We start from the raw sequence: 27,725 nt of genomic DNA on the forward strand, positions 1-27,725 counted from the left end.
AGATAAAAGCCAGGAGGTGTCCTCAGTTGGGCCAAGTGGGTCCTCTTGGTTTAATTAACTGGCTATGTGTACATGAGAGAGGCTAAGTTCAGGGCTCACATCACTCAATTTCTGCGCTCAGATATTAAATCTAAGGCAGTGATTCGCTGGTTGCTCAATAGCCCCAAGAACCGCCTTCATGTAAGTCAAGGGCACTGCCAGCCTTTTGCTGTGGTTTTATTAATTTTTTAAATCATAAAACAAGCAGCGAGTGTCCTTCCAGTCCTATTAGGCATCTTGTTTTTCAAGGGGTCCAGGTACCCTTTTTCAGGGCAACCCAGAGCTTTTGCTGGTAACCTCAGTCTCCTGCCTTGTAGCTCTGTTTATTTTGGACTTCTATCAAGGAGGGACAGGGTGGAAAGTTCTACGTGGGGGCTGAGATGTCAGGCACAGCCCCCTGGCCTTTCTCCCAGCCAAACAGCTCGGAGAAGTGGGCAGGCCTTGAGCTCGGAGACCCACAGACACACTTGGATGACTTTACAGAAATCCTGTTGGCCAAGCTCTCCCAGGGCTCCGACCAGCTCCGGATGCAGACATGGCCAACGAGACCAACGCCTCCACCCTGTATGACAGCTACGAGTACTACCTGGACTACTTGGACCTCATTCCCGTGGATGAGAGGAAGCTGAAAGCCAACAAATGTGAGTTCTGAACCGGGGAGGCCAGCTGGGCAGAGGCTGGGGGTTGGCCCAAAAGACTTTCTCCACTCACCTCCAACAGATGTCAAAGAGGAGCCCAAACATGACCCTCTACTTGGAGATAGAAGACAACAACCCAGTGGTATCTGGTATTAGGCTTGAATTAGACTTGAATCTAACCCCCTAAGGCCCTCAGCCACTTGGGGAGCAGAAATGCCTTTAAGACAGATTTCTTTGATTGCGTTTGATTTGTCTGGGGTTCCAATAAGCAAGGTGAATTTCTTCGAATGGTCGATTTTGCATTCTCTCTTGCTCTGTGCAGATTCGGGAGAGGTCATCGTGTCCACCCCTAAGATAAATGACTTACTAATTTCTGTTAAAATACCAGCCTATTTAATTTTTTTTGTATTTTTTTGTTGGAGTTCGATTTGCCTACCTATAGTATAACACCCAATGCTCATCCCGTCAAATGCCCCCCTCAGTCACGCAGTCACCCCATCCCCCCGCCCACCTCCCCTTCCACTACCCCTTGTTCTTTTCCCAGAGTTAAGTGTCTCTCATGTTTTGTCACCCTGATTTTTCCCACTCATTTTCTCTCCTTTCCCCTATAATCCCTTTCACTATTTTTTATATTCCCCGTATGAATGAAACCATATAATGTTTGTCCTTCTCTGATTGACTTACTTCACTCAGCATAGTACCCTCCAATTCCGTCCACGATGAAGCAAATTGTGGGTATTCTTCGTTTCTAATGGCTGAGCAATATTCCATTGTATACATAGACCACAGCTTCTTACCCATTCATCTGTCAGTGGACACCGAGGCTCCTTCCACAGTTTGGCTATTGCGGACATTGCTGCTAGAAACATTGGGGTCAGGTGTCCTGCCGTTTCACTGTATCGGTATCTTTGGGGTAAATTCCCCGCAGTGCAATTGCTGGGTCGTAGGGCAGGTCTATTTTTAACTCTTTGAGGAACCTCCACACCGTTTTCCAGAGTGGCTGCACCAGTTCACATTCCCACCAACAGTGTAAGAGGCTTTCTCCACATCCTCTCCAACATTTGTTGTTTCCTGCCTTGTTAATTTTCCCCATTCTCACTGGTATGAGGTGGGATCTCATTGTGGTTTTGATTTGTATTTCCCTGATGGCCAGTGATGCGGAGCATTTTCTCATGTGCTTGTTGGCCATGTGTAGGTCTTCTTTGGTGAAATTTGCTGTTCATGTCTTTTGCCCATATCACGATTGGATTGTTGGTTTCTTTGCTGTTGAGTTTAATAAGTTCTTTATAGATCTTGGATACTAGCCCTTTATCAGATAGGTCATTTGCAAATATCTTCTCCCATTCTGTAGATTGTCTTTTAGTTTTTTTGACTGTTTCCTTTGCTGTATTGAAGCTTTTTATCTTGATGAAGTCCTAGTTCATTTTTGCTTTTGTTTTCCTTGTCTTCATAGATGTATCTTGTAAGAAGTTGCTTTGGCCAAGTTCAAAAAGGGTGTTGCCTGTGTTCTCCTCTAGGATTTTGATGGATTCTTGTCTCACATTTAGGTCTTTCATCCATTTTGAGTCTGGTGTAAGAGAATGGTCTAGTTCATTCTTCTGCACGTGGCTGTCCAATTTTCCCAGCACCATTTATTGAAGAGACTGTCCTTTTCCCAGTGGATATTCTTTCCTGCTTTGTCAAATATTAGTTGACCATAGAGTTGAGGGCCCATTTCTAGGTTCTCTATTCTGTTCCATTGATCTATGTGTCTGTTTTTGTGCCAGTACCACACTGTCTTGATGACCACAGCTTTATACTACAGCTTGAAATCCAGCATTGTGATGCCCCCGGCTTTGGTTTTCTTTTTCAGAGAAAGAGAACTCTGGCTCTTCCACCCCTGGCTATTCAGGGTCTTTTCTGATTCCACACAAATCTTAAGATGATTTGTTCCAATTCTCTGAAGAAAGTCCATGGTATTTTGATAAGGATTGCATTAAACATGTAAATTGTCCTGGGTAGCAGTGACATTTTCACAATATTAATTCTTCCAATCCATGAGCATGGAATATTTTTCCATCTCTTTGTGTCTTCCTCAATTTCTTTCAGACGTGTTCTGTAGTTTTTAGGGTATAGATCCTTTACCTCTTTGGTTAGGTTTATTCCTAGGTATCTTATGCTTTTGGGTGCAATTATAAATGGGATTGACTCCTTAATTTCTCTTTCTTCAGTCTCATTGTTAGTGTATAGAAATGCCACTGATTTCTGGGCATTGGTTTTGTATCCTGCCACACTGCCGAATTGCTGTATGAGTTCTAGCAATCTTGGGGTGGAGTCTTTTGGGTTTTCTATGTACAGTATCATGTCATCTGTGAAGAGGGAGAGTTTGACTCCTTCTTTGCCAATTTGAATGCCTTTTATTTCTTTTTTTTAAAGATTTTATTTATTTATTCATGAGAGACACACACACACAGAGAGAGAGAGAGAGAGAGAGAGAAGCAGAGACACAGGCAGAGGGAAAAGCAGGCTCCATGCAGGGAGCCAGATGTGGGACTCAATCCCGGGTCTCCAGGATCACACCCTGGACTGAAGGCAGTGCTAAACCGCTAAGCCACCCAGGCTGCCCACCTTTATTTCTTTTTGTTGCCTGATTGCTGAGGCTAGGACTTCCAGTATTATGTTGAATAGCAGTGGTGAGAGTGGACATCCCTGTCATGTTCCTGATCTTAGGGGAAAGGCTCCCAGTGCTTCCCCATTGAGAATGATATTTGCTGTGGGCTTTTCATAGATGGCTTTTAAGATGCTGAGGAATGTTCCCTCTATCCCTACGCTCTGAAGAGTTTTAATCAGGAATGGATGCTGCATTTTGTCAAATGCTTTCTCTGCATCTATTGATAGGATCATATGGTTCTTGTCTTTTCTCTTGTTGATGTGATCTATCATGTTGATTGTTTTACGAGTGTTGAACCAACCTTGCATCCCAGGGATAAATCCTACTTGATCATGGTGAATTATCTTCTTAATGTACTGCTGGATCCTATCGGCTAGTATCTGGTTGAGAATTTTTGCATCTGTGTTCATCAGGGATATTGGTCTATAATTCTCCTTTTTGGTGGGATCTTTGATTTTAGAATTAAGGTGATTCCAGCCTCATAAAATCAGTTTGGAAGTATTCCATCCCTTTCTATCTTTCAGAACAGCTTTAGTAGAATAGGTATTGTTTCTTCTTTAAACGTTTGATAGAATTCCCCTGGGAAGCCATCAGGCCCTGAACTTTTGTGTCTTGGGAGGTGTTTGATGACTGCTTCAATTTCCTCTCTGGTTATTGGCCTGTTCAGGTTTTCTATTTCTTCCCGTTCCAGTTTCGGTAATTTGTGGTTTTCCAGAAATGCATCCATTTCTTCTAGATTGCCTAATTTATTGGCATATAGATGCTCATAATACGTTTTTAAAATCGTTTGATTTTCCTTGGTATTGGTTGTGATCTCTCCTTTTTCACTTGTGATTTTATTAATTTGAGTTTTTTCTCTTTTGTTTTTAATAAGGCTGGCTAATGGTTTATCTATCTTATTAATTCTTTCAAAGAACCAACTCCCGGTTGTGTTGATCTGTTCTACAGTTCTGGCCTCTATTTCATTGAGGTCTGCTCGAATCTTTGTTAACTCTCTTCTTCTGCTTGGTGTAGTTTTATTTTCTGTTCTTTCTCCAGTTCCTTTAGGTGCAAGGTTAGCTTGTGTATTTGGGTTTTTTCCAATTTTTTGAGGGATGCTTGTATTGCGATGTATTTCCCTCTTAGGACAGCTTTTGCTGTATCCCAAAGATTTTGAATGGTTGTATCTTCATTAGTTTCCATGAATCTTTTTAATTCTTCTCTAATTTCCTGGCTGACCCTTTCATGTTTTAGCAGGATGTTCTTTAACCTCCATTTGTTTGAGTTTCTTCCAAATTTCTTCTTGCGATTGAATTCAAGTTTCAAAGCATTATGATCTGAAAATATGCAGGGGACAATCCCAATCTTTTGGTATCAGTTGAGACCCAATTTGTGACCCAGTATGTGGTCTATTCTGGAGAAAGTTCCATGTGCACTTGAGAAGAACGTGAATTCAGTTGCATTCAGATGTAAAGTACGTATCTGTGAAATCCATCTGGTCCAGTGTATCATTTAAAGCTCTTGTTTCTTTGGAGATGTTGTGCTTAGAATATCTGTCATTTGCAGAAAGCGCCGTGTTGAAGTCTCCCAGTATTAGTGTATTATTATTTAAGTATGTCTTTACTTTGGTTATTAATTGATTGATATACTTGGTAGCTCCCACATTAGGGGCATAAATATTCATGATTGTTCGGTCCTCCTGTTTGATAGCTCCTTTAAGTATGATATACTGTCCCTCTTCATCTCTTACTACAGTCTTTGGGATAAACTTTAATTTATCTGATATGAGGATTGCTACCCCAGCTTTCTTTTGAGGACCATTTGAATGGTAAATGGTTCTCCAACCTTTCATTTTCAGGCTGCAGGTGTCCTTAGGTCTAAAATGAGTCTCTTGTAGACAGCAAATAGATGGGTCTTGCTTTTTTATCCATTCTTTTCAGTTTTATACCTTTATTTTACAATCAGTGATTAGTTGTCATCCACATTAACAGTCTGTAGATTTTTTTTAAAGTGGTGACAGGTATGTCGGTAACCAGCGTGTAGAGCTTGTTCGGTGAATCTTCATCCTCATTACGTTTTCTGTACTACCATACACGGATACAGTATGGAACATTCCTTATTCCTTTGGCCCAGAGCTTTGTTGAGCCTGGTGTCAATGCGCACCTCTGGAGTTCTCATATCCTTCATGGAAAATTTCTGGATTTCTTTGAGTGTCCGAGGGGCACACTTCTTGAAACCCACTCCATGGATACGTTTGTGAATGTTGATGGTGTATTCTCTGGTCACTACCTCATTGATGGCAGAATGGCCCTTCTTCTTCTTGCCACCCTTCTTTGCCAGGCCCTAGTTGGAAAAGAAGTGCGTGAGGTATTGTGGGAGAGGGAAAGCAGCATCCTACCAGCCTATTTTAATCTTCCTGGTCCCAGGAAGGACCAGCAGAACAAACCAACATCTTGTGCTCATCTCTCTCTCTGAGTCTTTCTCTCTCTGGTTAAGTTGGTGCTCTGTGAACAATCTTCTCTGATTATACCAGCTCCTCCATCAGGATGACAAGTTAGCTGAGGAAATGAGTATGAAAAACAAAATAAAAAAAAAAAAAAAAAAAGAAAAACAAAATAAGAGAAAAACAAAGTCCCCAGTACAGGGGATGCATCCTCTGCCAGCCCCACATCTCCTTGGGGATTTCATGCCCTCCAATCACAAAATCTGTCAAAAAGTAATTGTTGTCACTAAAAGAAAAAGGATGCTTTTTATAGGAAAAGCAAGAGAACCTGTTTACACACCAGCTCAAAACTGAAATCTAGGGACGTCTGGGTGGCTTAGTGGTTGAGTGTCTGCCTTCGGCTCAGGTTGTGATCCCAGGGTCCTGGGATCAAATTCTATATTGGGCTTCCTGCGGGGAGCCTGCTTCTCCCTCTGCCTGTGTCTCTGCCTCTCTGTGTGTCCCTCATGAATAAATAAATAAAATCTTAAAAAGGAAAAAACGAGAAACCTGAAATCTATTTGGATGTTATTGCTAACAAAAGGCTGATCCCTGGCAGAGCCTTGGAGGAAGTCATCTAGAATGTCTTGTGAAAAAGCGTTCCTATTTCCAGTTTCCCTTACAACCTCCAGAAGCCTAGGTACCCATCCATGTTTGCTGAGGACTTACTGTGTCCCCAGCATAACCCTGAAGCTTTTGGGGGGAATGATAGATTTGGTGTGTGTTTTCCAATGCAAGGTATATATATACTCATGAAATTAAAATGCAGATTTTGGCACATACATCTCACAATAAGGAGGACATATAGTGATAGGGAGAAAGTGACAGGGCTGAAATAAAAGCCCACTCATGTGTATCAACAGAAGTTCAGAACTTCAGGATACATTTTCATCTGGAAAAAAAATATAGATTTGGTTTTTTCCTTTTTTTCCCATTGTTTTGTTTTCAAAATGTAGATTTGTATTCAGGAAAATCTTTTTTTTTTTTTGTAAAGATTTTGTTTATTTATTCATGAGGTCAAATATTTATTTGATTTTATTTATGTATTTGACAAATGAGGTTAAATAAGAAACTCCTCCTCAAACTCCCAAATGCAATATAGACCATCTCCATGAGGAAATGGTTTCAGGGGAAGCCCAGTTGCTGGATTTCCCCTGTCACCCTAGATGTCAGGAGTCTTTGACACCCACAGAGAGAGGTACTCCTTCTGGCTTTCTTTATTCCTGTTCTATCTCAGTCTTTATGTGTTATCTGAATTTAATTTCCATTTTTTCTAAAAAAGAAGTTTGGGGCCAGACAAAAATGCTCTCCCAGGCTGTTTATGTCCTGGATGGGTCGTTGCCTAGCTTGTTCTAGGCCATCAGGTGGGAGGCAGTGGCACACAGATGGAAGGAGCCTTCCAAGCAGCAGAACACCAAGGACAAAGGCTCTGAGGCAGGGGAATGAATGCCCACTGTATCCCAGGGATGAAAAGAGAGTGCAATGACTAGTTCCTTGAATTTTGGAAACTACCTTGGAAACATCTTTTTCCCCCTTGAAATGGAAACCACTTCATCATTTCTTAAGTCAGTGCAATCCCTCAACCAACAAGAAAAATGATCAGTAGAAATATGAACAAATGATACAAAAAGACAGTCACAGAAAAAGAAACTCAAATAGCCAATGAATAGGAGAAAATGCTCAACTCCACGAGTACTCAGGGAAGTGCACTGGGGAAGGACATGGAGATACCATTTCACACTCATTAGCTCAGCAGATACTAGAACATTGATATTCAGAGTGTCCAGGTAGGAAGCAGAGAAATTAGTATTGCCTTATGCTGCTAAGGAAAGCATCCAAGGAAGATGCCATGAAAGCTTACGTCAACAAAGTAGAAGATCTAAAGAAAAAATATGGAATATAACGGCTGGATTTGGCTGCCAGCAGTGCATTTCGTCTAAACTGATCTAATGTCTTGTTTTTCTAATACTGTGGATGACATGAAATCATGCAAATAGCCCGTTAACCTAGGTCCTGAAGACCATGCAGGACATGGCTCCAAAAGAGTAGGGGCTGCCATGGTTACTGACCTGCACTGAGTAGTTTTTATCCAGAAATCAATTAAAGTTGCATTTGTTACTTTAAAAAAAAATGAATGAAAACCCAATGAAAATTGGGTTCACCATTTTGGAGATGGAATTGCCAAGGACCAGAAAAGTCAAAGATCGGGGCATCTGGGTGATTCAGTGGTTGAGTATTTGCCTTCAGCTAAGGTCGTGATCCCAGGGTCCCAGGATTGAGTCCCACATTGGGCTCCCTGCATGGAACCTGCTTCTCCCTCTGCCTATGTCTCTGCCTCTCTCTCTGTGTCTCTCATGAATAAAAGACTTAAATCTTAAAAAGAAAAGAAAAGAAAAGAAAAGTTGAAGATGCTCACAAGGCATAAACCAGGTATCCCTGTCCCAGGCGCCCCGAGGGAACACTTGTATGCAGCCACAAGGATACATGTATTTCCGTGTTCACTGCAGCACTGTTTGTGATAGTCAGAAATTGGAAATGACATCGTATCCATCAACAGGAGGAGGGATAAATAAGTTATGATCACATTACTATCACCGGCAATATAGAAGTGGTTATAATGCATGAGCCAGATTTGCATGTGCCAATATGAGCAGATTGCTTAAGTATCATGAAGGTAAAAAGCCATGGGCAAAATGATACATCCTACAGAATTAACTTATGTTAATTATTAATGATCCTATTGATTATAATGACATCTCCTTAAATTAAAATGACTTTGTTATAATTAATCGTGTAATTAATTTATATTAGTTTGTAAACACAAAAATACACATGTTCTTTGCTATGGGGGTGCATACTCCTAGGAAGACGTAATTGCATTACATCAATTTTAGGATTGTGGTTTCCCCTGAAGGGGAAGGGCAGTGGCCTGGGGAGGGGGGAGGGGGGTTCCAACCTTATCTGTAATCATTGAATATCCTTTTTTATTTTTATTTTTTTAAAATATTTTATTTATTTATTCATGAGAGACACAGGCAGAGGGAGAAGCAGACTCCATGCAGGGAGCCCAACGTGGGACTTGATCCCGGGTCTCCAGGATCACACCCTGGGCTAAAGGTGGCACTAAACCACTAAGCCACCCAGGGATCCTTAATATCCTTTTTTTTTAATTTTTATTTATTTTTTTAAGATTTTATTTATTTATTCATGATAGACATAGGGGAAGAAAGAGGCAGAGACACAGGCAGAGGGAGAAACAGTCTCCATGCAGGGAGCCTGATGTGGGACTCGATCCCGGGACTCCAGGATCACACCCTGGGCCAAAGGCAGGCGCTAAACCACTGAGCCACCCAGGGATCCCCCCTAATATCCTTTTTTAAAAAAAGAATCTAAAGCAAGTATTTGGTGCATAAATACTCTGTATTTTTCTATATATTTGGAACACTTTATACTTCAAATTTAAAACACATATGTATTTATTTTAGAGATACAGCACATGTGTGAGTTGAGAGAGGGGCAGAGGGAGAGGAGAGAGAGAGAGAGAGAGAGAGTACCTCAAGCGGACTCTCCCCCCACCCCCCGCCCCAGCACAGAACCCAACAAGGGGCTCAATCCCAGGCCCCTGAGATCATGACCTGAGCCAAAGCCAGAGTCAGCCACTTAACTGACTGAGCCACCCAGGCGCCCCTAAAATATATATTTTTAAAGGTTAACATGCTTTTAGTAAAAGATTCAGACAGTAAATTACTTCACTCTACTGTTCAGAAAAAAATCAGTGTTAGCATTTTGATGCCTGGCCCACCAGGGTTTCTCTGCGTCTTACACCCCTATGCACACGGGCACACACCGCTGTATACACAAATTTGCATACACAAATGGACTCCTACTCTTCACGCTGTCTGTAATAACTCCTGAGGGGAAACTGAGAACTCCCTTGAGTTACCTCCCTCCTCCTTGGCCCCGTCTGTGACTGCGTCAGGCAGGGCCCAGCTGGTGGCAAAGTGGCCATTCTCTCTAGTGGATGGATGAGCTCAGCTTGGGGGTGAGGGTGAGGATCCTGAGCCTGCTGGAGGTTGGTGACAATAACTCCATGCTCTGGGCAGTCTGGCAGGATTGTAAACAGTTACTTCATTTTGACAAGGACCTTTTTTTTTTTTTTTAATCGTGAGAAATGTATATATTTTGTTACACCAGCCTGAACTAAGACAGCACCTCACATAAGTGGAATCATATGGTATTTGTCCTCTTGTGACTAACTTATTTCACTTAGTCTTCAATGCGACAAGGACCCTCTAGGCCATTTCGCCCATTCACAGAGCCATGTGGCAGAAAGAGATACATGGCAGGTAGACTTGACAACAAAAATGACCTTGAGCTGAGTGAAGTAAGTCAGTCGGAGAAGGACAAACATTATATGTTCTCATTCATTTGGGGAATATAAATAATAGTGAAAGGGAATATAAGGGAAGGGAGAAGAAATGTGTGGGCAATATCAGAAAGGGAGACAGAACGTAAAGACTGCTAACTCTGGGAAACGAACTAGGGGTGGTGGAAGGGGAGGAGGACGGGGGGTGGGAGTGATTGGGTGACAGGCACTGGGGGTTATTCTGTATGTTAGTAAATTGAACACCAATAAAAAATTAAAAAAAAAAATGACCTTGAGGTTGATCATCTCCTGACACCAGAAACATAGACACTCCTGGTATGGTGATCCTATCAGGGTTCTCCAGAAAAACAGAACCAGTAGGCTGTATGTCGATATGGACAAGAGGAGGCGGATGACAGGGGTTGGTTCACGCAGTGATGGAGGCTCACCAGTCCCCCCATCTGCTTCTGAAAGTGGGGAAATCCAGAAAGTTGGTGGTAACTCAGTCCAAGTCCAAAGGCCTTAGAACCACGGAAGCCGATGGTTTAAATGCCAGGGTCCAAAGGCCCAAGAACCAGTGTCCAAATGCAAGAGAAAATAGATGCCCCCTTTCAAGGAGTGAGTGCAAAATTTGCCCTTCCTTTGCCTTTTTAAAATTTTAATATTTTATTTATTTATTTGAGAGAGAGAGAGAGAGGATGAGTGATGAGGAGGGAGAGAGAGAGAGAGAGAGAGAGAGAGAAGCAAACACCCAGACACCCCACTGAGCAGGAAGCCCAATGTAGGACTCGATCCCAGGACCCTGAGATCATGACCTGAGCCAAAGGCAGTCGCTTGACCACCTGAGCCCCCCGGCGCTCCTTCCTTTGCATTTTTGTTCCACTCGAGCCCCCAGCGGATTGGCCGATGATGCCCACCCACACCGGTGAGGGCAGATCTCCTGACTCAGTCTACTGAATCAGCGCTGGCCTTTTCCAGAAACACCCTCACAGTCACATCCCAGAACCATGTTTTACCAGCTGTCGGGGGCATCCCTCAGCCTAGTCAACCTGACACATAAAACTAACCATCCGAGGGTGTGAACCGAGCTGGTCAGCAGATGAGGCCACTTAGTGGTGGAGGGAACAGGAGCCACAGCAGGATGTCCAGAGACCCGGTCACAAGCGTGACGGTGGATGGACACAGGTGACCTGGCAGCGGAGCCCCGTGTGGGGCGTCCACTTGTTATCTTGCCAAAATGCCAGCATGTCTCCTCGTCACTCATCAGGTCAGTCTGGGGAAATCCCTTCACCAGCACCTCCCCCTCCCCCCCCCCACTTGTGTCACACACACACACACACACACACACACACACACACACAGGTCTGCATCCCTGCTGCCAGCCTGGACCACCAGCCAAAGTCTCTCTCACCTCTAGTTGCCCTAGTTGCCAGACTCCTCGGAGTCACGACCACTGTCCCCTTCTCTGGTCCCCTGCTTCCAAATCATCTGAAACTGCCCCTTCGGAAAATCAGCCTGCAGGCTCGCCTCCTTCTTCCCCTTGGTTCCTATGTCTCTCTTCTCTTCCATCTCTCTCAACCTCTTTCTTCTTTCCCTGGTTGCACTCTCCTTGGCTGACCAACACCCTAGGATGGCCCAGGACCATCACATGGATGCCTCTTGGGGAACTGAGGCACATCAGATGGCCATCTTAACTCCCCTCTTCTCCCTGCAGCCCCACAAACATAGGAATAAAGCTGCCACTATCCAGACCACAGAAATCAGAAAAAGGCTCCTACTCTGGGAACACAGTCAATCGCAACCCATCTAGGGGGAATTCCTTGAGCAGTGCACAACCCGTGTAACCCTTCATGGGTGCCACGGCCTAGGAGGGACTCCAGGCATAACCTGTCATGCTGCTCCCTGCCCCTGCCGCCTCCAATAAGTCTCAGCTCCCCTTTTCCTCTTGGTAGTCGCTCTGAAGTTTGGTGCTATCGATTTTGTTTTTCCTTCTTCTTTTTTTTTTTAAAGATGTTATTTATTTATTCACCAGAGACACAGGCAGAGGGAGAAGCAGGCTCCCTGCAGGGAGCCCGATGTGGGACTCGATCCCAGGACCCCGGGATTGTGACCTGAGCCAAAAACAGACATTCTACCACTGAGCCACCCAGGCGTCCCTCAATTTTGATTTTCATTCGTCTCAACAAGGCCCACTTCCGCACTATTCCAGAAACACACCAGACCTGTCTTACCTTCTTGCTTTTTGCTCATGATTCATTCAACAATCAAAATTCTGTAACTATCCATGATAGGCCAGGCAGCTAGAAGGAGGCACCAATGCAAAAAGGCTAAATCCCTGCCCCTGATTTTTCTCAAGAATGATTTTATTACCATTATTACCTATTTTATGATGGCGTGTTTCCAAGTAGGTTACAGACATCAGGACATCCCTCCAAGAAACTTAGGAAAATAGTATCAAGTAAGAACACGCCACTATATCTAAACATTTCAATAATGATGTCTCGGTGTCATCTAATATTCAGTCTATACCGGACTTTCCTCATTTCCCTAAAAGATGCTTACGAGCCACTTTGTCTGCTCTGTGTTGATGCGCTACATCAGGTGACATCCCTGCAGCTGGCTTTTGTCTAGAACGGGCCCTTTTTGCAGGAGACACGGACTCAAGGAAGAGAGAGAGAGAGAGAGAGCGCGGGCCACTCTTTTTGTCCTCAACTGTCCGGCCAGGTGGCAGATGTGGATCGTGAATAAGCTGCTCGGCGATCAAGGGTGTTGTGCTGGACATTTGCAGAAGTTGCCAGCAGAGCACAGAGAGGGAAGTCGTAAGGAAGGCTCCACGGGGAAGATGGGCTAGGCTGAGTCAGCTGACCCACAGGGTCTGTGGCAGGCCCACAGAGGACCGGCCCTCGGTGGGGAGAACAGTCACACGGTGCTTCCAGGAAGCATGGCAAGGAGGGTGTTTTGGGGAAGAGTGACACGGGGCGGGGGGGGGGGGGGGGGGGGGGGGACAGACCCTTCCAGATCAGCCACAGAAGATTCACGGAAGCTGCAGGGAGTCATTTAAAATTATAAGTGGAGAAGAGACAAGGTCCAATTTGCTTGCTAAAAATATCCCCCTGGCAAATATAGGAATTTGAGGTTTGGGTGGGTGGTGGGTGACACATGGGCAGGAAACAGCCACACGCTGGGCCTGGAAGCATAAAGTGCAAAAGATCTCTACCCTCAGGAGTCGGCAGTCTAGGAAGGAGCGTGCTATGGTGTTGCAGCCACGGGGGATGAAAGTGGGGGGGGGGGGAATCCTGGGGCCCAGAGAAGCCAAGGGACTTCCTCAAGGTCATCCAGCAAAATATTTGCAGAGCTGGGACTTCAGTTCTAGGCTCTGATCCCTTAGGACTGTTCCCAGGACACTTGACATGATTAGTGGGCAGGCTCTCTCTCACCAGACGGTAGGAAGCAGCAGAGCAGGGGCCTGTCCGGGTCTTGACCACTCTGTCCCCAGCCCCTGACTGCGCCTGGCACGGGTAGGCCACAGGCTCTGCGGAATGAAGAAATAAGCTAAAGCGAAGGAAGCAGCTCTTGTGCACGCTAATTTTCATGATGGATATCTGTCGTCAGTTATCAAGTTATTGCCTTCTTTTTTTTTTTTTTTTTTTTTTTTAATTTTTATTTATGATAGGCACACAGTGAGAGAGGCAGAGACACAGGCAGAGGGAGAAGCAGGCTCCATGCACCGGGAGCCTGACGTGGGATTCGATCCCGGATCTCCAGGATCGTGCCCTGGGCTAAAGGCAGGCGCTAAACTGCTGCGCCACCCAGGGATCCCAAGTTATTGCCTTCTAAATACGCTCTGTGACCAACGATGGAATTCCTTGAGAGTGAGCGGGGAGTTAAGCTTTCTCAGGATGGGGCCCTGGTTGGGGGGGGGGGTGCCTCCTGTGGCAGGAGGGCTGGGGGTTGGCGGTGGGGGTGTGAGGACATGTGGTGTAACCAGCCCCAGTCACTGGCCCAGAACACAGTCCCTTCCCATGGCAATAACCTCCCTGCAGCTATCTCGACCTGGAAACCCAGGCCTCTGGGCAATCCGTGGCCGGTGGGGGCAGGAGTCCCAAGGCCCTGACAGGGGGACTCCACTACCCGTTGTGGGTCATTTGTACCCCACCGGAACTCTGGAGGGCTGTCTGTGGTTTGTCCAGCAGCTCCAGACCAGCTCAGGCCTGGCTGATCCAGCCAATATCTCCCCCATCCAGTGGCCAAACCACCAGACTCCATTGAAGTCTGAACCTCTCCCAACTGTGTCCTTCCTTGGTGTTATGCGCTGGGCTGTGGCCCCCACCCAATTCCTATGGTGAAGTGTTCACCTCCCACTCTTAAGAGTGTGACAATATTTGGAGAAGGAGTGGGGGTGTCTTCAAAGAGGTGATGAAGTTCTATTGTCCAAGGGTGAGTCCTAATCCAATATGACCAGTGTCCTTATAAGATGAAATCAGGGCCCAGACACCCACAGAGGGAAGGCCACGTGAGGACATGGGGAGAAGACAACCATCCACCATCTGAGGAGAGAAGGCTCAGGAAGAGTCAACCCTGTGGACACTTTGGTCTTGGACTTCAGAATTGTGAGAAAATCCATTTCTGTTCCTCGAGCCGCCATCTTAGTCTGTTCAGGCTGATATAACAAAATGTTGTAGGCTGGGTGGCTTCTAAACAACAAAACAGGTACTTCTCACAGTTCTGCAGGCCGGGGAGTCCCACGTGAAGGCCCCGGCAATGGTTGTGTTTGGCTGAGGGACCTTTCTCCCTGGCCCCCCGCTGGCATCCTCTGGCTGAGTCCTCTCAGGGTGGAGGGGGTGAGGCAATCTCTCTGGAACCTCTTGTAGAAAGGCACTAATCTCACTCATGGGGGCTCCACCCTTATGACATAAGCACCCCCAGAGCCCCCACTGCCAGTGGGCATGAGGACCTGACATAAGAATTTAAGGGAATGGGGGCGCCTGGGTGGCTCAGTTGGTTAGGCCTCCGGCTCAGGTCGCCATCCCAGGGTCCTGGGCTCGAGCCCCACATTGGGCTTTGTGCTCTGGGAGGGGGAGCCTGCTTCTCCCTCTCCCTCTGCTGCTCCCCCTGCTTGTCCTCTTTCTGTCAAATAAATAAATAAAATCTTTTAAAAAAAAATTTTAAGGGAATGCAATGTTCTGGCCTTAACACAACCTGAGCAAAGGAACACACCTGGGGCCCCTCCCTCAGCCCCAGGGGCACCTTGGAGAGTTTCCTTATATCTTATAGATACTCTTTTATCCCAGTTAATGTTTTATATCAGACTTCCCATTTGTCCTTCTGTGGGGTTTCTACCCCCTGCTGGGGCCTAAGCTGCCTCCACATCCCCTCCAGTCTTCATCTGCATAATTGCAGGGAACTGCTGCATTGAAAGCAGGCTCCTGGAGCGCAGTCAGGAAGCTGCTTTAATTTTTCTCCGGGCCACAAACCTACTTAGTGGTGCCGGCTCCTCCCCTGCCCCTGGGGACAATCTGGAGCAGGCCTCCTGCTCACTCTTAAATTAAAAAAAAAAAAAAAAAAAAAAAAAAGTCTACCAGTCAGTCTAGTTAGCAAAGCGAATGTCTAATCCTATAAAATAAATTTCAAAAGAGTTTAAAAACGAGCCACCTTCAAACTTCATTCAAAGTGAGAACTTCCTGGGGCGCCTGGGTGGCTCAGTGGTTGAGCGTCTGCCTTCAGTGCAGGGCGTGATCCTGGGGTCCTGGCATGGAGTCCCACATCCGGCTCCTTGCATGGAGCCTGCTTCCCCCTCTGCCTGTGTCTCTGCCTCTCTCTGTGTGTCTCTCATGAGTAAATAAATAAAATCTTAAAAAAAAGAGAGAGAGAGAAAGAAAAAACCCAAAGGAGAACTTCCTCTTTTCCCGGCTCAGGGCAGGGGTGCCTCTTCCTTTTTTGCTCTGCTGGCAACTTTCTCCTGGCCACCTGCCCCATCCTGGTTTGTGACACATCTTCGCTGGGGCACGAGGGATGGAATGAAGTGAAGGGCAGAAAGGACAGCGGGGTTTGGCAGTGAGGCAGCTCAGATTCTTTTTTTTTTTTTTTTTTTAAGATTCTATTTATTCATGAGAGACACAGAGAGAGGCAGAGACACAGGCAGAGGGGGAAGAAGGCTCCCTGCAGGGAGCCCACGCGGGACTTCATCCTGGATGAAGGATCCAGGATCATCCAGGATCAGGCCCTGGGCTGAAGGCAGCGTCAAACCCCTGAGCCACGGGGGCTGCCCCGGCAGCTGAAGACCCCAGCACTGTGAGCCCGCGGTGTCCCCCGCAAGGGGCCTGCTCTGCTACTGCAGTGCCCGAACCCTGTTCCTGTCAGCTTTGCTTCCCTTCCTCACATCAGCACGGTGGGAGGGGGGGGGTCCTCTGTATGTTCCCTGGGACGACAGTCACCAGCTCTGGTGACCGGTGTGGGGAAGGTGACTTTCCCTCCGCAGCTGTTATTACTTCTTGGCTAAACTCTTGCACTGGCCTCTTCCTGGCTCCCCTGCCCCCCAGTCACGCTGGGGACTGGCCCTGGTCTGGGGGGTGTGGTGTCCCCTGCCTGGAGCAGCAAGTCAGGCTGGCTCCTCCTCTCCTGGCGGGAGCTTTGTGAGATCCCCCACCAGGGGCCATGCTCTCTCTTGCTGCCCTTGTGACCATTTGATCCTCAGGATTCTGTGCTCTGAGGCCAACCTCCACCTGGACCTGCTTGGTTAGAGGCCCACCTCCCCTCCAGGCCGTGCTCAAGCACGCGTCCCTTTAGGCCAGCTCCAGGCCGGCTCTCAGCCCACACCCTCCAGGGACACAGCTCTGTCCCTCGTCATCTCGGCAGAAGGGTGATTCCTTCTACTCTCCTGATGCTGATTGCTGAATCTCTCGCTTCCCAGATTTCCTCAAGCACACATTACATTCCAATCCACCATGTCCCATTAAGTGCAAAGGACACGTGCAGAGTGCCCTGGAGTGGCACTACTGCTCCTACAGGGTGCAGGGCCGTGGGGGAACTCTCTGCTGTCTCTAAAGAAAATCCCTTCGAGGTAAGGATCCCAAAACTAGATTTTAAGCAGCCAACACCTATGCTAGTCTATTCGGGCTGGTGTAACAAAATATTATAGACTGGGAGCTTCGACTATGGCCATTCATTTCTCACAGTTCTAGAGGCTGGAAGTCCAAGATCAAGGTGGCAGCAGATTTGCTGTCTGGTGAGGACGTGCTTTCTGGCTTGTAGACAGCTAGTTTCTTACTGTGGGCTCACATGGCCTTTCTTCCATGCCTGGGAATGGAGAGAGCCTGGGGGGAGATGCAGCAGGGAGGTTGGGGGGGGGGGGCTGGGATGGGGGAGAGGGAGAAAGAGTCTTCCTTTTCTTCTAAGGACACTAATCTCATCATGGGGCCCCACCCTCATGATCCCTTCTAAACCTAATGACCTCTCAAAGGCCCCACTTCCAAATACCATCAGTCTGGAGATTAGGGCTTCCACACTGGGAGGTGCGGGGGGTGGGGGGGTGGGGGGGGCATAGTCAATCCACAGCCCCGCCTTTCTACAGAGCCCACTATGACCTCCCTGTCTCCCCTAAATATTGCAAATAAGAGCTGGCTGCCTATGCTGTTTTGTACTTTGCTCTTATCGACTCAACAATGTTTCATATCCTAGCGGGGTTAAATATTCTTTCACAAAGATTTTGCAAACAACTGCATGGTGTCCTAGAAATTTGTATTTTTGAACATAGAGAATGATTGTCGGATTTTGCCAGTACAAGCAGTGGACTTGGGGAGAAGAACAACTTCTGTTGTGTGTCAAGTAAAGATGATCTGGCCTACTTTTGTCCGCAGTATTTGAACCCAAAGAAGTTTACTAAATAGTCAACAACAGCAAACCGCCCCAACATGCAGAAACAGAAATCTCCATCATCCACACTCTGGGCTACTGTTATCACTGTGTCATTTTTGTTTTCTGTAGTGATCAGCCAAAGGCAGTGTCAGGCGGTCTCAGGGAAGCTCTGTTGTTACTTGGCTTTGAAGGTCGGTAAGGTAAGCATGAGGCCAGGTGAGGATGGACAGAGGTCACACTGCAGAAAAGCAGGGGAGCTTCATTGCTGACAAATGTACCTCTCTCTCTCCTCACCAGTTCCTCGGAGTTGGATCTCCGACTCGGTCAAACAGATCAGAGAGCTTCACCTCTCAGTTCTGTGCAGAGGTACATATCAAAGGCAGAGTGATGCTGGGCATGGAGCCATGAGCCAGGGATGCTTTACGGTGAGACAAAGTCAAAGCTTCTGGAAGGTCACCTGGGGCGGCTGGTTGAAACGTGGAAGACCGGGCTGGGTTTGACTTTCTGTGCCAAGTAGAGAAGGAAACAAAACAGAAGGAAAGATACCCAGATTCATGCATTAACCTAACAGGCAGGAAGGATTTTAAGATTTTTGTGTTCATGTCCACACATTGGAATTTATTCCATCATGGATAGGCAGATCATTGGAAACTATCTATCTATCTATCTATCTATCTATCTATCTATCTATCTATCTATCTATCTATATTTTCCCATGGAGCATTCAGCGCTGACTTGAAGGCTCTGGGCTGCTCTTTCCCAGGGTGGGCTTGAAATTGGGTGTGATTTTGTTACAGGGACTTCACAAGGATTTTTATCCTTGTGATTTTCAGATGTTTTCAGGGAAAGGTTAAGAATATCCCCAATACTGTCAAAAAGGGGGAAATGCAACTCTGTTTCTTGAGGATTTGCCTGAGCTAATTATATGTTTGCTTTTCCATCTGTCTCCTTTTCAGAGGCAAAGCTTAGGGGAAGACAGTCCCAGATATCAATGTCACCCCAGCAATATATATTATTCTAATGCGATGAATCTCCAGATACTGCTCTGATGCTCCCTTGCAGGGAGCAGTAAGATGGCTTGATTTCCCTCAGGTAGTGCCTGGCTTTCATGCTGTATTATTTACTTCTCAGGTCAAGAGGTCTTCTTCCTTTAATTATGGCTTAGGAAAAATTTGTCAGGGCCTACATCGACTTCCCCTGATGTACTACTGGTTCTGGCAGATTCAATAATAAGGTGGTCTGTACATCGGCTGCTCTCATGGAAACAGGTCACTAACTCATCTCTTCTGAACACAAGGCAGAGAACTCATGATACATAATTCTTTTCTTGCATCGGAGCAATTAATTTCATGTTACGACTTTAACGGGGACTTCTGACTCTTCAGCAAATGGTCAACCCTGTGGGTAGGACATAAGTAGTGAAAGTGATTTTTAAACAAGATTTGAGCCTGTTTACCTCAGAATGACTTTCCCATGGAGGTAGCCCCAACTAGAGGCGCTACACATGAATGATTCCATTATTGCTCAAAAACTTCTTGGGACTCTTCTTTTGGAACTGACTTTGGTAGTGACAGCATATTCTATGGGACATCTGCAGTGCTAAACTACGTACATCTCTCCAGGGTGGATTTGCTTTTGGGAAATAGTTAAGAATCACCCATAAACCTATCAGGTGAATGGGAGGGATGACGGAGCTGAATGGTACCACCTGGGGGGTGAAAATAAGATATGATTTTACAAAGTAGCAAAACTGTGTGTGTGTGTGTGTGTGTGTGTGTGTATTATATGTGTGTGTATGTTCTTGATGTTAATTCCAAAAGAATAATTGAAAAGTACTTTGAGGGACCCCTGGGTGGCTCAGAGGTTGAGCATCTGCCTTTGGCCCAGGGTGTGATCCTGGGGTCCTGGGATCAAGTCCTGCAGGGAGCCTGCTTCTTCCTCTGCTCGTGTCTCTGCCTCTCTCCGTGTCTCTCTCATGAATAAATAAATAAAATCTTTAAAAAAATAAAAATAAAAAATAAAAGTACTTATGAATCTTTGGCAAATGTTTGTAAATGTTTAATCAAGATACGTATTTCAGGAAAATTTATAGGACTATGATAGAGGATGATTACTGTGAAAGTCAGCATCCATTTGGGTTTGTAAGTCTTGGTGTGCTCATTGAAAAAGTGAGCTTGTTTACTGATTCAATGAAGAAGACTGGTTATGAGTAAGAGGACCAGACGAAACAGAAGTAGGTTTCTCTCTCAACGTAAAAGTCTGCAGGACCAGGCGCTGGGTCTGCTCCGTGGAAGCCTCAGAAGCCAGCTTCCTTCCAGCTCCTTGCTGCCTGCCCTGGACCTGTCCCTCAGGTCCGAGCCTCACGCCAGCAAAGTGGAGTAGGGACCCATGAAGGGATCCATAGTTACTAGAAATCTAGCAGTCAAAAAAAAAAAAAAGAAAAAGGAAAAAAAGAAATCTAGCAGTCTCTGTAGGACATCCAGGAACAGCCCCCCTCATATCTCATTGGGCAGAACTTTGTCACATGACCATATCCAGCCAAAAGGGAGTCTGGGAAATGTAGTCTTCATCTCAGGCCTCAAGAGGCAGGGCCTCTGTTACTGTGAAAGCACTTGCGAGCAAACATCAGGATGGGGAGCCACCAGTCTACACCACAATCACCTTTGCTCATATCCTACATTACGGCGGAGCCTGAAGGACACAGTGACATCGCTTGCCACAATACCCTCTTAACAGAAATAATAATTTTAGTTCTTTTTATCATTTCACGACCATTAACTAGGAATGGTGCCATGTGCATTCTGTATGCATATCATTTTATTTAATCCACTCAGCAGTCTATATAATACACACCATCACCCCCATTTAACAGGGTTAGAGACGTAAAAATCCCAGATTGCCCGAGATCCCGTGCCTAGAAAATGGCCAATACAGAGTTTGAATTCAAAGCCACCCACCTGAGAACCTAGGTCCTTACCCCCAGCGTTGTACCCCAAGAAGGGAAAAAAAATCTTGGAGTTAGTCTCCTACCAGGATGCTGGGACCCAAATGCTAATTAGCAGCATTTGGAGGAATGCTAAAACAGGTTTAGCAGTTAATAAAATTTAACAAAACTGGGGTGCCTGCCATACGAGTAGGGAGTATATGGGTCAGATTACTTCCTCAGCTCCGAGGTAGGATGAGAAATCCCCCGATGTGATGCCTCACCATGCCTTCTTGTCAATGGATTGTGGATGCCTAATCCCCTCATTCTGCCAGGGGGGAAGGGCAAGAGAAGAGAGGGTGAGGGGTGAAGCGGAGGAGGAGGAGAAGGGGGGGAAGAGGCGGGAAGGGAGGATGTTTTCTGTGACTGGGCCAGTTTCCTTGTCAAGCCAGCTTGGTGCTCCCCATTGTAAAAACAAGCTCAGGGATGTTTAAACATTTCCATCACCAGGGCAGCTCTTCCCCTGGAACAGAATGTTCTCTCCAAGCACTTAGACTGAATCTTCAGGGGGAAGAGGAAAAAGACCTGCATTTTTTTGGCCATCTTTTTCAACAGAGCATAAGGAAAGAGAATTTATTTAGTACAGGAAATGGCTACTGATAGCCTTTCTGGTCTGAGAAAAAAACTCAACTCACACATCTCTGAAGACATCGTGTTCTGTGCAAGGTGTCGTGTCATTTCCTGCCCAGTTAGGTGGGGATAGTGACGGAGGGCCAGGCGGACCAGTGTGAGCCCAGGGGAAGGGGAGGGGCTGTCTCAGCTGGGAAACTTTTGAATCTGTTTTCTTAGAGGCCCGGACAGAACTTAACTAGGTGCTGAAGACCTCAAAGCCTGTATTATTATGAAGGACAGAGAGCAGAGGTGTCTGCCTAAATCTAAAACACCCTTACAGAAGAAACCCAAAACTTCTGAAAGCATTTATCCCGTCACACTTTGGGGGTTGTAAAATCAATTGTGACCGGCCGGTGGAAGCAGAGCAGGTGTTCCAGCATCGTGCGTGGTGAGCAGAGAATGCTCAGAACTTCAGAGGCTCCTTTCAAAAGTCCTTCAGTTTAGGACAGACAGTAACGACCCCATTCCCTGTTTCCTGGGAGCCCACAGGCCCCCTTAAACTGGTCAGTGCTCTGGGGCACCACCATCTGTTTCCAGAGAGGATGTGGGGAAGCCAGCCTGGGGGCTTTCGTTGTCCTTGTCTGAGCAGGAAGGCCAAGTCGCTGACGCATTGTTACAAGGTGGCTGTGGGAGGGTGGGGGTGGGGTGGGGTGGTGGGGTGGTGGTGGTGGTGATTCCTTTGGCAAGAACTGCATCTATTTATTATCTCTTCCTTGTAACTGGTTCTGATGCTGTTAAGGCCTAAGATCAACTTTTAACAGGATTTCACTTTCTCTGGCTTGGGTCACAGAGAGTAGAGGCCACACTCTTTACTCAAGTACCATTATTTACCCCCAGGGCCTTCACTTCCGGCCCAGTGTGAAGGACACATTGATCTCTAACACTCCACCCATCCATCCATCCACCTACCCACCCACCCATCCACTCATCCATCCATCCACCATCCATCCACCCATCCACACACCCATTCATTCATTCATTCATTCATTCAGTTTGTTCCTTTCCTCATTTGTGTACCCATTCATAAACAGAACACAACACAGGCAGGGCTGGCTTATCCCCAAAGTACTGTGGGGGTTCAGGGGAGGATGCTGGGGGAAGACCGACCAGGAGAGAGGTGTCGGCCATTTCTGCTGCACTGGTTTGGCCCCCTCTGAATCCTTCACAGCCCCTGGCCTGAGTGGGTGCTTAATAAATTCCTGTGGGGTGATCACCCTTCAGTAGCCTCCTTTGCTCACACATGTAGGTGCCATAGCAGGTCCAGTTGGGGGCATCTGGGCCTGGGGGCATGAGCGTGTCTGGGCTAAGATACTTGCACATGCTAATTATGAGCCCTGTGCCCTGTGCCTGCCCCTAGAGGAACCACTGAGAAACATTATCGTATTGCAACAGTACCTAGTGACTTGTAGAACATTTCTTTTTTTTTTTTTTTTTTTTTTGTAGAACATTTCTGATCTGGATCCCAGGAGAATAGCACCTCCTGGCCTGCCAGGCTCTGCCCAGGGCCCCAAAGAGGCCAACGGTGTTTCCTAGTTTCCCTGCCCCTCCAGCCTCTAGCCCTAAATACAGGCACATTGCTATTGCTGCCTGCCCAGGTCTTCTTCCCTCCTGATCCTACTCGCCAAACCCCCCCAACCCTCCCTCCCACCCGCACCTGCCCCTGCCCCCAGCTGGCCAGATGCCCCTGACAGAAAGGGGCCAGTGAGGCCTGGGTTAAAAATTCTGCCTTGCCCGCCTCGGGAGCATTGCAGTACCCTAGTCTAGCTCATCTCCTCCTAAATCTCTTGCTCCTGGGGGCTCTGAGGCTGCCCCCAGTGGAGCAGTCACCAAAGGCCCCTGCGGCCCTCAAGGTGAAGGGGAGGTTGGCTGTCACACGAGCTGAGCTGCCCTGCTCATAGCCCTTTCTTTGCTCTCTGAAGAGGAAGGGGAATGAGGGAAGCAGCACCACCAGCAAACCCATGGGGTGCCACCCAATTCAGCAATCTCCCTAACTCACCCTGCCGCTAGTTGTTCTGGAAGAAGTCACTTCCTTGCTGCTCTGTTCCTTCCCAAGATTGTTGTTAATGGAAAGTCTTCCCAATGGTCACTGCTGAGAGGCTGGAAGAGAGAACACCTCTGCTCAGGGCCCTATGCCCCAGTGCTCGGGGGGCCCTCAGTTCCCCTGACACCGTGCTTGGGGGGCCCTCAGCTCCCTGGCCCAGTGCTTGGGGGGGGGGCCTCATTTCTCCCGGCTGTGGGCTTCTGTGGCCATCATGCTGAGATGCACCAACCCTCCTCCTGCAGATCTGATTGTCATCGCCTTCTGGGTGAGCCTGGCACTTTTCGTCATGCTTCTCTTCCTCATCCTGCTCTACATGTCCTGGTCAGGCTCCTCACAGGTGAGGTGAGTAAGGAGGGTGCCGATGCAGGTAAGTCACCGGGCTAAACAGTGAGTGACCGCAGGTCCACGCCATGGACTATTATTCAGTTGCAAAAAGGTACGAATCACCGATTCATTCACTCCGACACGGATGTACTTCAAAGACACTGTGTTCAGTGAAAGAAGCTAGACACAAAAGGCTCCATATTGTAGGATTCCATTGATCTGAAACACCTAGAATGAGTAAAATTCTAGAGACAGAAAGCAGATTAGTGCTTGTTCATGGGGCCAGGGCTGCTTTTTTGGATGCCAAGAATATCTTAAAGCAGAGTGTGTTGATGGTTGCACCATTTTGTGAATATATTGAAGATCTTTGAATTTTTACATTTTAAGCGGGTGAACTTGGCTGTATATAAACTCTATCTCAATGAAGCGGTTAAAGAAAATAAAGCCAAAGTGACCCCACATGCCATTAGGTCTTGTCAAATGACTCACTAGGAAAAGAGGACCCAAACTTAGGCATCTATGGCCACCATCTGTTATTGAATCCCTACTGTGTGCCTCAGCAGCTCAACCGGAGGTAAAATCTTGGGGCTCCAAGCAGTAATTAGCTAATAATTAACTTATCTCATTGTAGGTTAATTCTCCTGTGCTGGACAATTGGCCCACCACATCCAATTTCCCCTTCTAGCTTAATCTGCACCCTCCCCTCCCCCCCCCCCCAGCTACTGCTGTCCTTAATGATGGTTCTAGCTAGGGACCTTGTAGTGCCTTTCCCTCTGCTTCAGCTGAGGGGACCAGGGGTGGGCAACTGACCCAACAGAGCCTGCCCAGGGCTGGCCAAAGCCCCTTGAATCATGGCCTGGCAGGAGAGCTGGGGCCAGGGAACACTGAGTGGTCTTGGGGGAAGACTGGGGCTGGCCGCCATCATGGACCAAGCTATCTTGGGGAGTGGAAACCATGAGCCAGCACAGGAAGCTGGCAGCAGAGAGATGAGCAAAGCTGGTATGGGAGAGGAGGGGATGAGGAGTGCAAAGCCCCTGAGAGAAAAGAGGGCAGCCTTGCTACCTGGTGGGGTCCCATGGCCAGTTCAGGGGGGACCTGCCCATCTGTGAATGTCCAGGTCTACCTCAGGGGGCCCTGTCTCCCTGCCTCCACCCCTCCCTGCCCACAGTGGCTCACCAAGTCACTTCTGGTTCATCTTGGTTACCAGGGGAGGCTGGGGCCGGCTGCTGAGCAATGAAGAAATCTATACTTTTCTTCTAGTCTTAAGAACTCACGTTGAATTTAAGCAGACTGATACTCTAAGAAGTACCTGGGGTGGGGCGGCGGGGGGGGACGGTGGAATGAATGCACTCTTCTAAGGGGACTTGTCGCCAGCCCTGTGCTAGGGACAGTTTGCCAGAATGGTTGCCTATCCTCCCAGTGGAAAGGTCCCCAGTCCGGAGGGCACACAGGCTGCTGTGGGAGAGGAGTCCTGAAGGTCTTTAGGGCTACAGTTTTATGGGGCAGATGGATGATGTTCACCTTGGCACCAAAGAAAGCACTCTCCAGGCACTTTGAAACAGCCAAGTGGGTCTTCAGTAAGACTTGGGAAAGACAGGCTGAGTTGTTCCTTGAGGAATTGCTCTTTCTATGCTTAAAAAAATAAGTACAGGGATGCCCGGGTGGCTCAGCGGTTTAGCGCCACCTTCGGCCCAGGGCCTGATCCTGGAGACCCGGGATCGAGTCCCACATCAGGCTCCCTGCATGGAGCCTGCTTCTCCCTCTGCCTGTGTCTCTGCCTCTCTCTCTAGCTGTGTCTCTATGAATAAATAATAAATAAAATATTAAAAAAAATAAGTACATAAATTGTGCTAGCGTCGTCTGAAAGGAGGGCTCTGCTCCATTGGGCCACCTTCTGACCGTCTTCACTCATGTGGAATTATAACTCGTTGAAACTAGTTCTGTGGCATAGACTAGTTCTCTACCAATGTATCACCTCAGGTTGCCCTGATGATAGCTAGGAGGTGATTACGGTCCCATTTCATTGATGAAACTGAAGGCAGGTGAGATGTGGCGAGCTGGCTCACGCTGGGCAGCTGTGCCCACTGCCCCCAGCACCCCACGTTCAGGAGAGGCATCCAGAGTATGGATTTCTAGCTAAGATACAAGTTGGCTGGAGGCAGAGATATCTGAGCTATATATTCAAACATGGACGGATGGAAGGTCAACCTGCCTGCTCCCCATCGTAACTGGACAAGGGGAGAAGTGACCTCAGAGGGAATGACCTAGGGTCAAGGTCACCATCAAGCACTGCCTGTTAATTTCTCCACAGTGGTGACCTTTGTGAGCTGGGCTGACCCTCTCCCAGGGTCTGGTCCCCTAGAGGAGGTGCTTCAGCCCTGTGTTGCTTTCTTTACGGGCTTCGGGCAGGCAGGACAGTGCCACAGGAAAGCATCCAGTAAGTTCTCTCCCCAGCTTTGATGCCTGTCTCCTCCCACTTGCTCTGTCCACAGGAACAACGCCCAGCACCACCCAATATGCCCCTGGAGTCACAGCCTCCACCTCCCGCTCTGCATCCGGAGACACCCCCCAGGATCCATGGAGCTCGGGCGAGGAACCAGGGAGCAGAGTATCCAGCCCTGAGCAGTGGTTGTGGCCAGGAGCCCCTCCGACTTGCCCCACTCTGCACCCCCAGACCCACCCTGCTCTCCTCCAGGACTGACCTTCGATGGGGAACCCCACAGCATCAGCTGACATACAGAACAAGCAGGGCGAGCCTCCGCCTAGAGACAGAACCTCTCAATCATAGAATTGACATCAGCAAATCGGTGAACTCAAACCAACCAGGACACCGAAGTGCCTTCGCAAAGCCTGCTTGCATGTAGCAGGAAGGGCAACTAGGCCAGATGTACTCTCCAAGGGAGCACGAATATGCATTATCCGGGGCCTGCGGGACCCATCCTAGCATAGGGAAGTAGCCCTAGATATTGCTGATTTTTAGTGCCTTTTACCTGCATACTTACTCTTTGTGTTCACTTTGGGAAGGGTTGAAAATAAAACATACATGAATTAACTCTAAAAAATATTTGCTTATCTTTACTGGGCCACTTTTTAGTTCCAACTCCTACTGCTGTAATATAGTCTTTCTAAAATATTTATTGGGGGGGGGGGAAGAGCACACGCATGTGTGTGTGTGTGTGTGTGTGTGTGCATGCGTGCGTGCCGGGGGAAGGGCAGAGAGAGAAGGAGACAGGCAGATGCCCTGCTGAGCAGGGAGCCCAACACAGGGCTCCAACCCAGGACCCTGAGATCATGACCGGAGCTGAAACCAACAGTCTAATGCTTAACCAACTGAGCCACCCAGGAGCTCCATCCTGCTGTAATATTTGTCAACCCTGAGTTCTAGGTGGATCTGAACGGTCTTTAGGACACCCAGGGAGGGCTGTGAAGTTCCTACCCATCCCCTACTGACAGGGCAGTATAGGCCCTGCCCGGCTAGGTGACGGTGGTCAAGGGACCCAAGTTATACTCCTGACCTCCCCAAAGCCTCTAAAAGACAGATTCCAAGAGGAGAGGGTCTGCATGGGAATGCTGTTGCGGGACCTCTTTGAGCTGCTAGGATGGGTCCCATCTGGGTGACGTTACGGGACCTCTGATCTGAGCTCTCCAAAGGATCAGTCCTCTAGTGCTTAATGGTCTGGCTCCAGCAGAGACAGCACGGAAGTACAGAGCCCACAGAACCACCCCACCCCCTCCCCAAGGCAGACTGACAATTCCT

General features: G+C 47.5%; 1 protein-coding gene across 1 annotated transcript; it reads left to right on the forward strand.

Moving 5' to 3' along the window:
* Positions 1-27,030, forward strand: MRAP (melanocortin 2 receptor accessory protein). The gene is made up of 4 exons (XM_038581352.1): positions 1-180; positions 523-680; positions 23,887-23,986; positions 26,461-27,030. Exons 2-4 carry the CDS (start codon positions 575-577, stop codon positions 26,588-26,590), a joined length of 336 nt encoding a protein of 111 aa, XP_038437280.1. The 5' UTR covers positions 1-180; positions 523-574; the 3' UTR covers positions 26,591-27,030.
* Positions 27,031-27,725: the final 695 nt, after the last annotated feature.

Source organism: Canis lupus, chromosome 31 (genome assembly GCF_011100685.1).
Source record: "Canis lupus familiaris isolate Mischka breed German Shepherd chromosome 31, alternate assembly UU_Cfam_GSD_1.0, whole genome shotgun sequence".
Taxonomy (NCBI): Eukaryota; Metazoa; Chordata; class Mammalia; order Carnivora; family Canidae; genus Canis; species Canis lupus.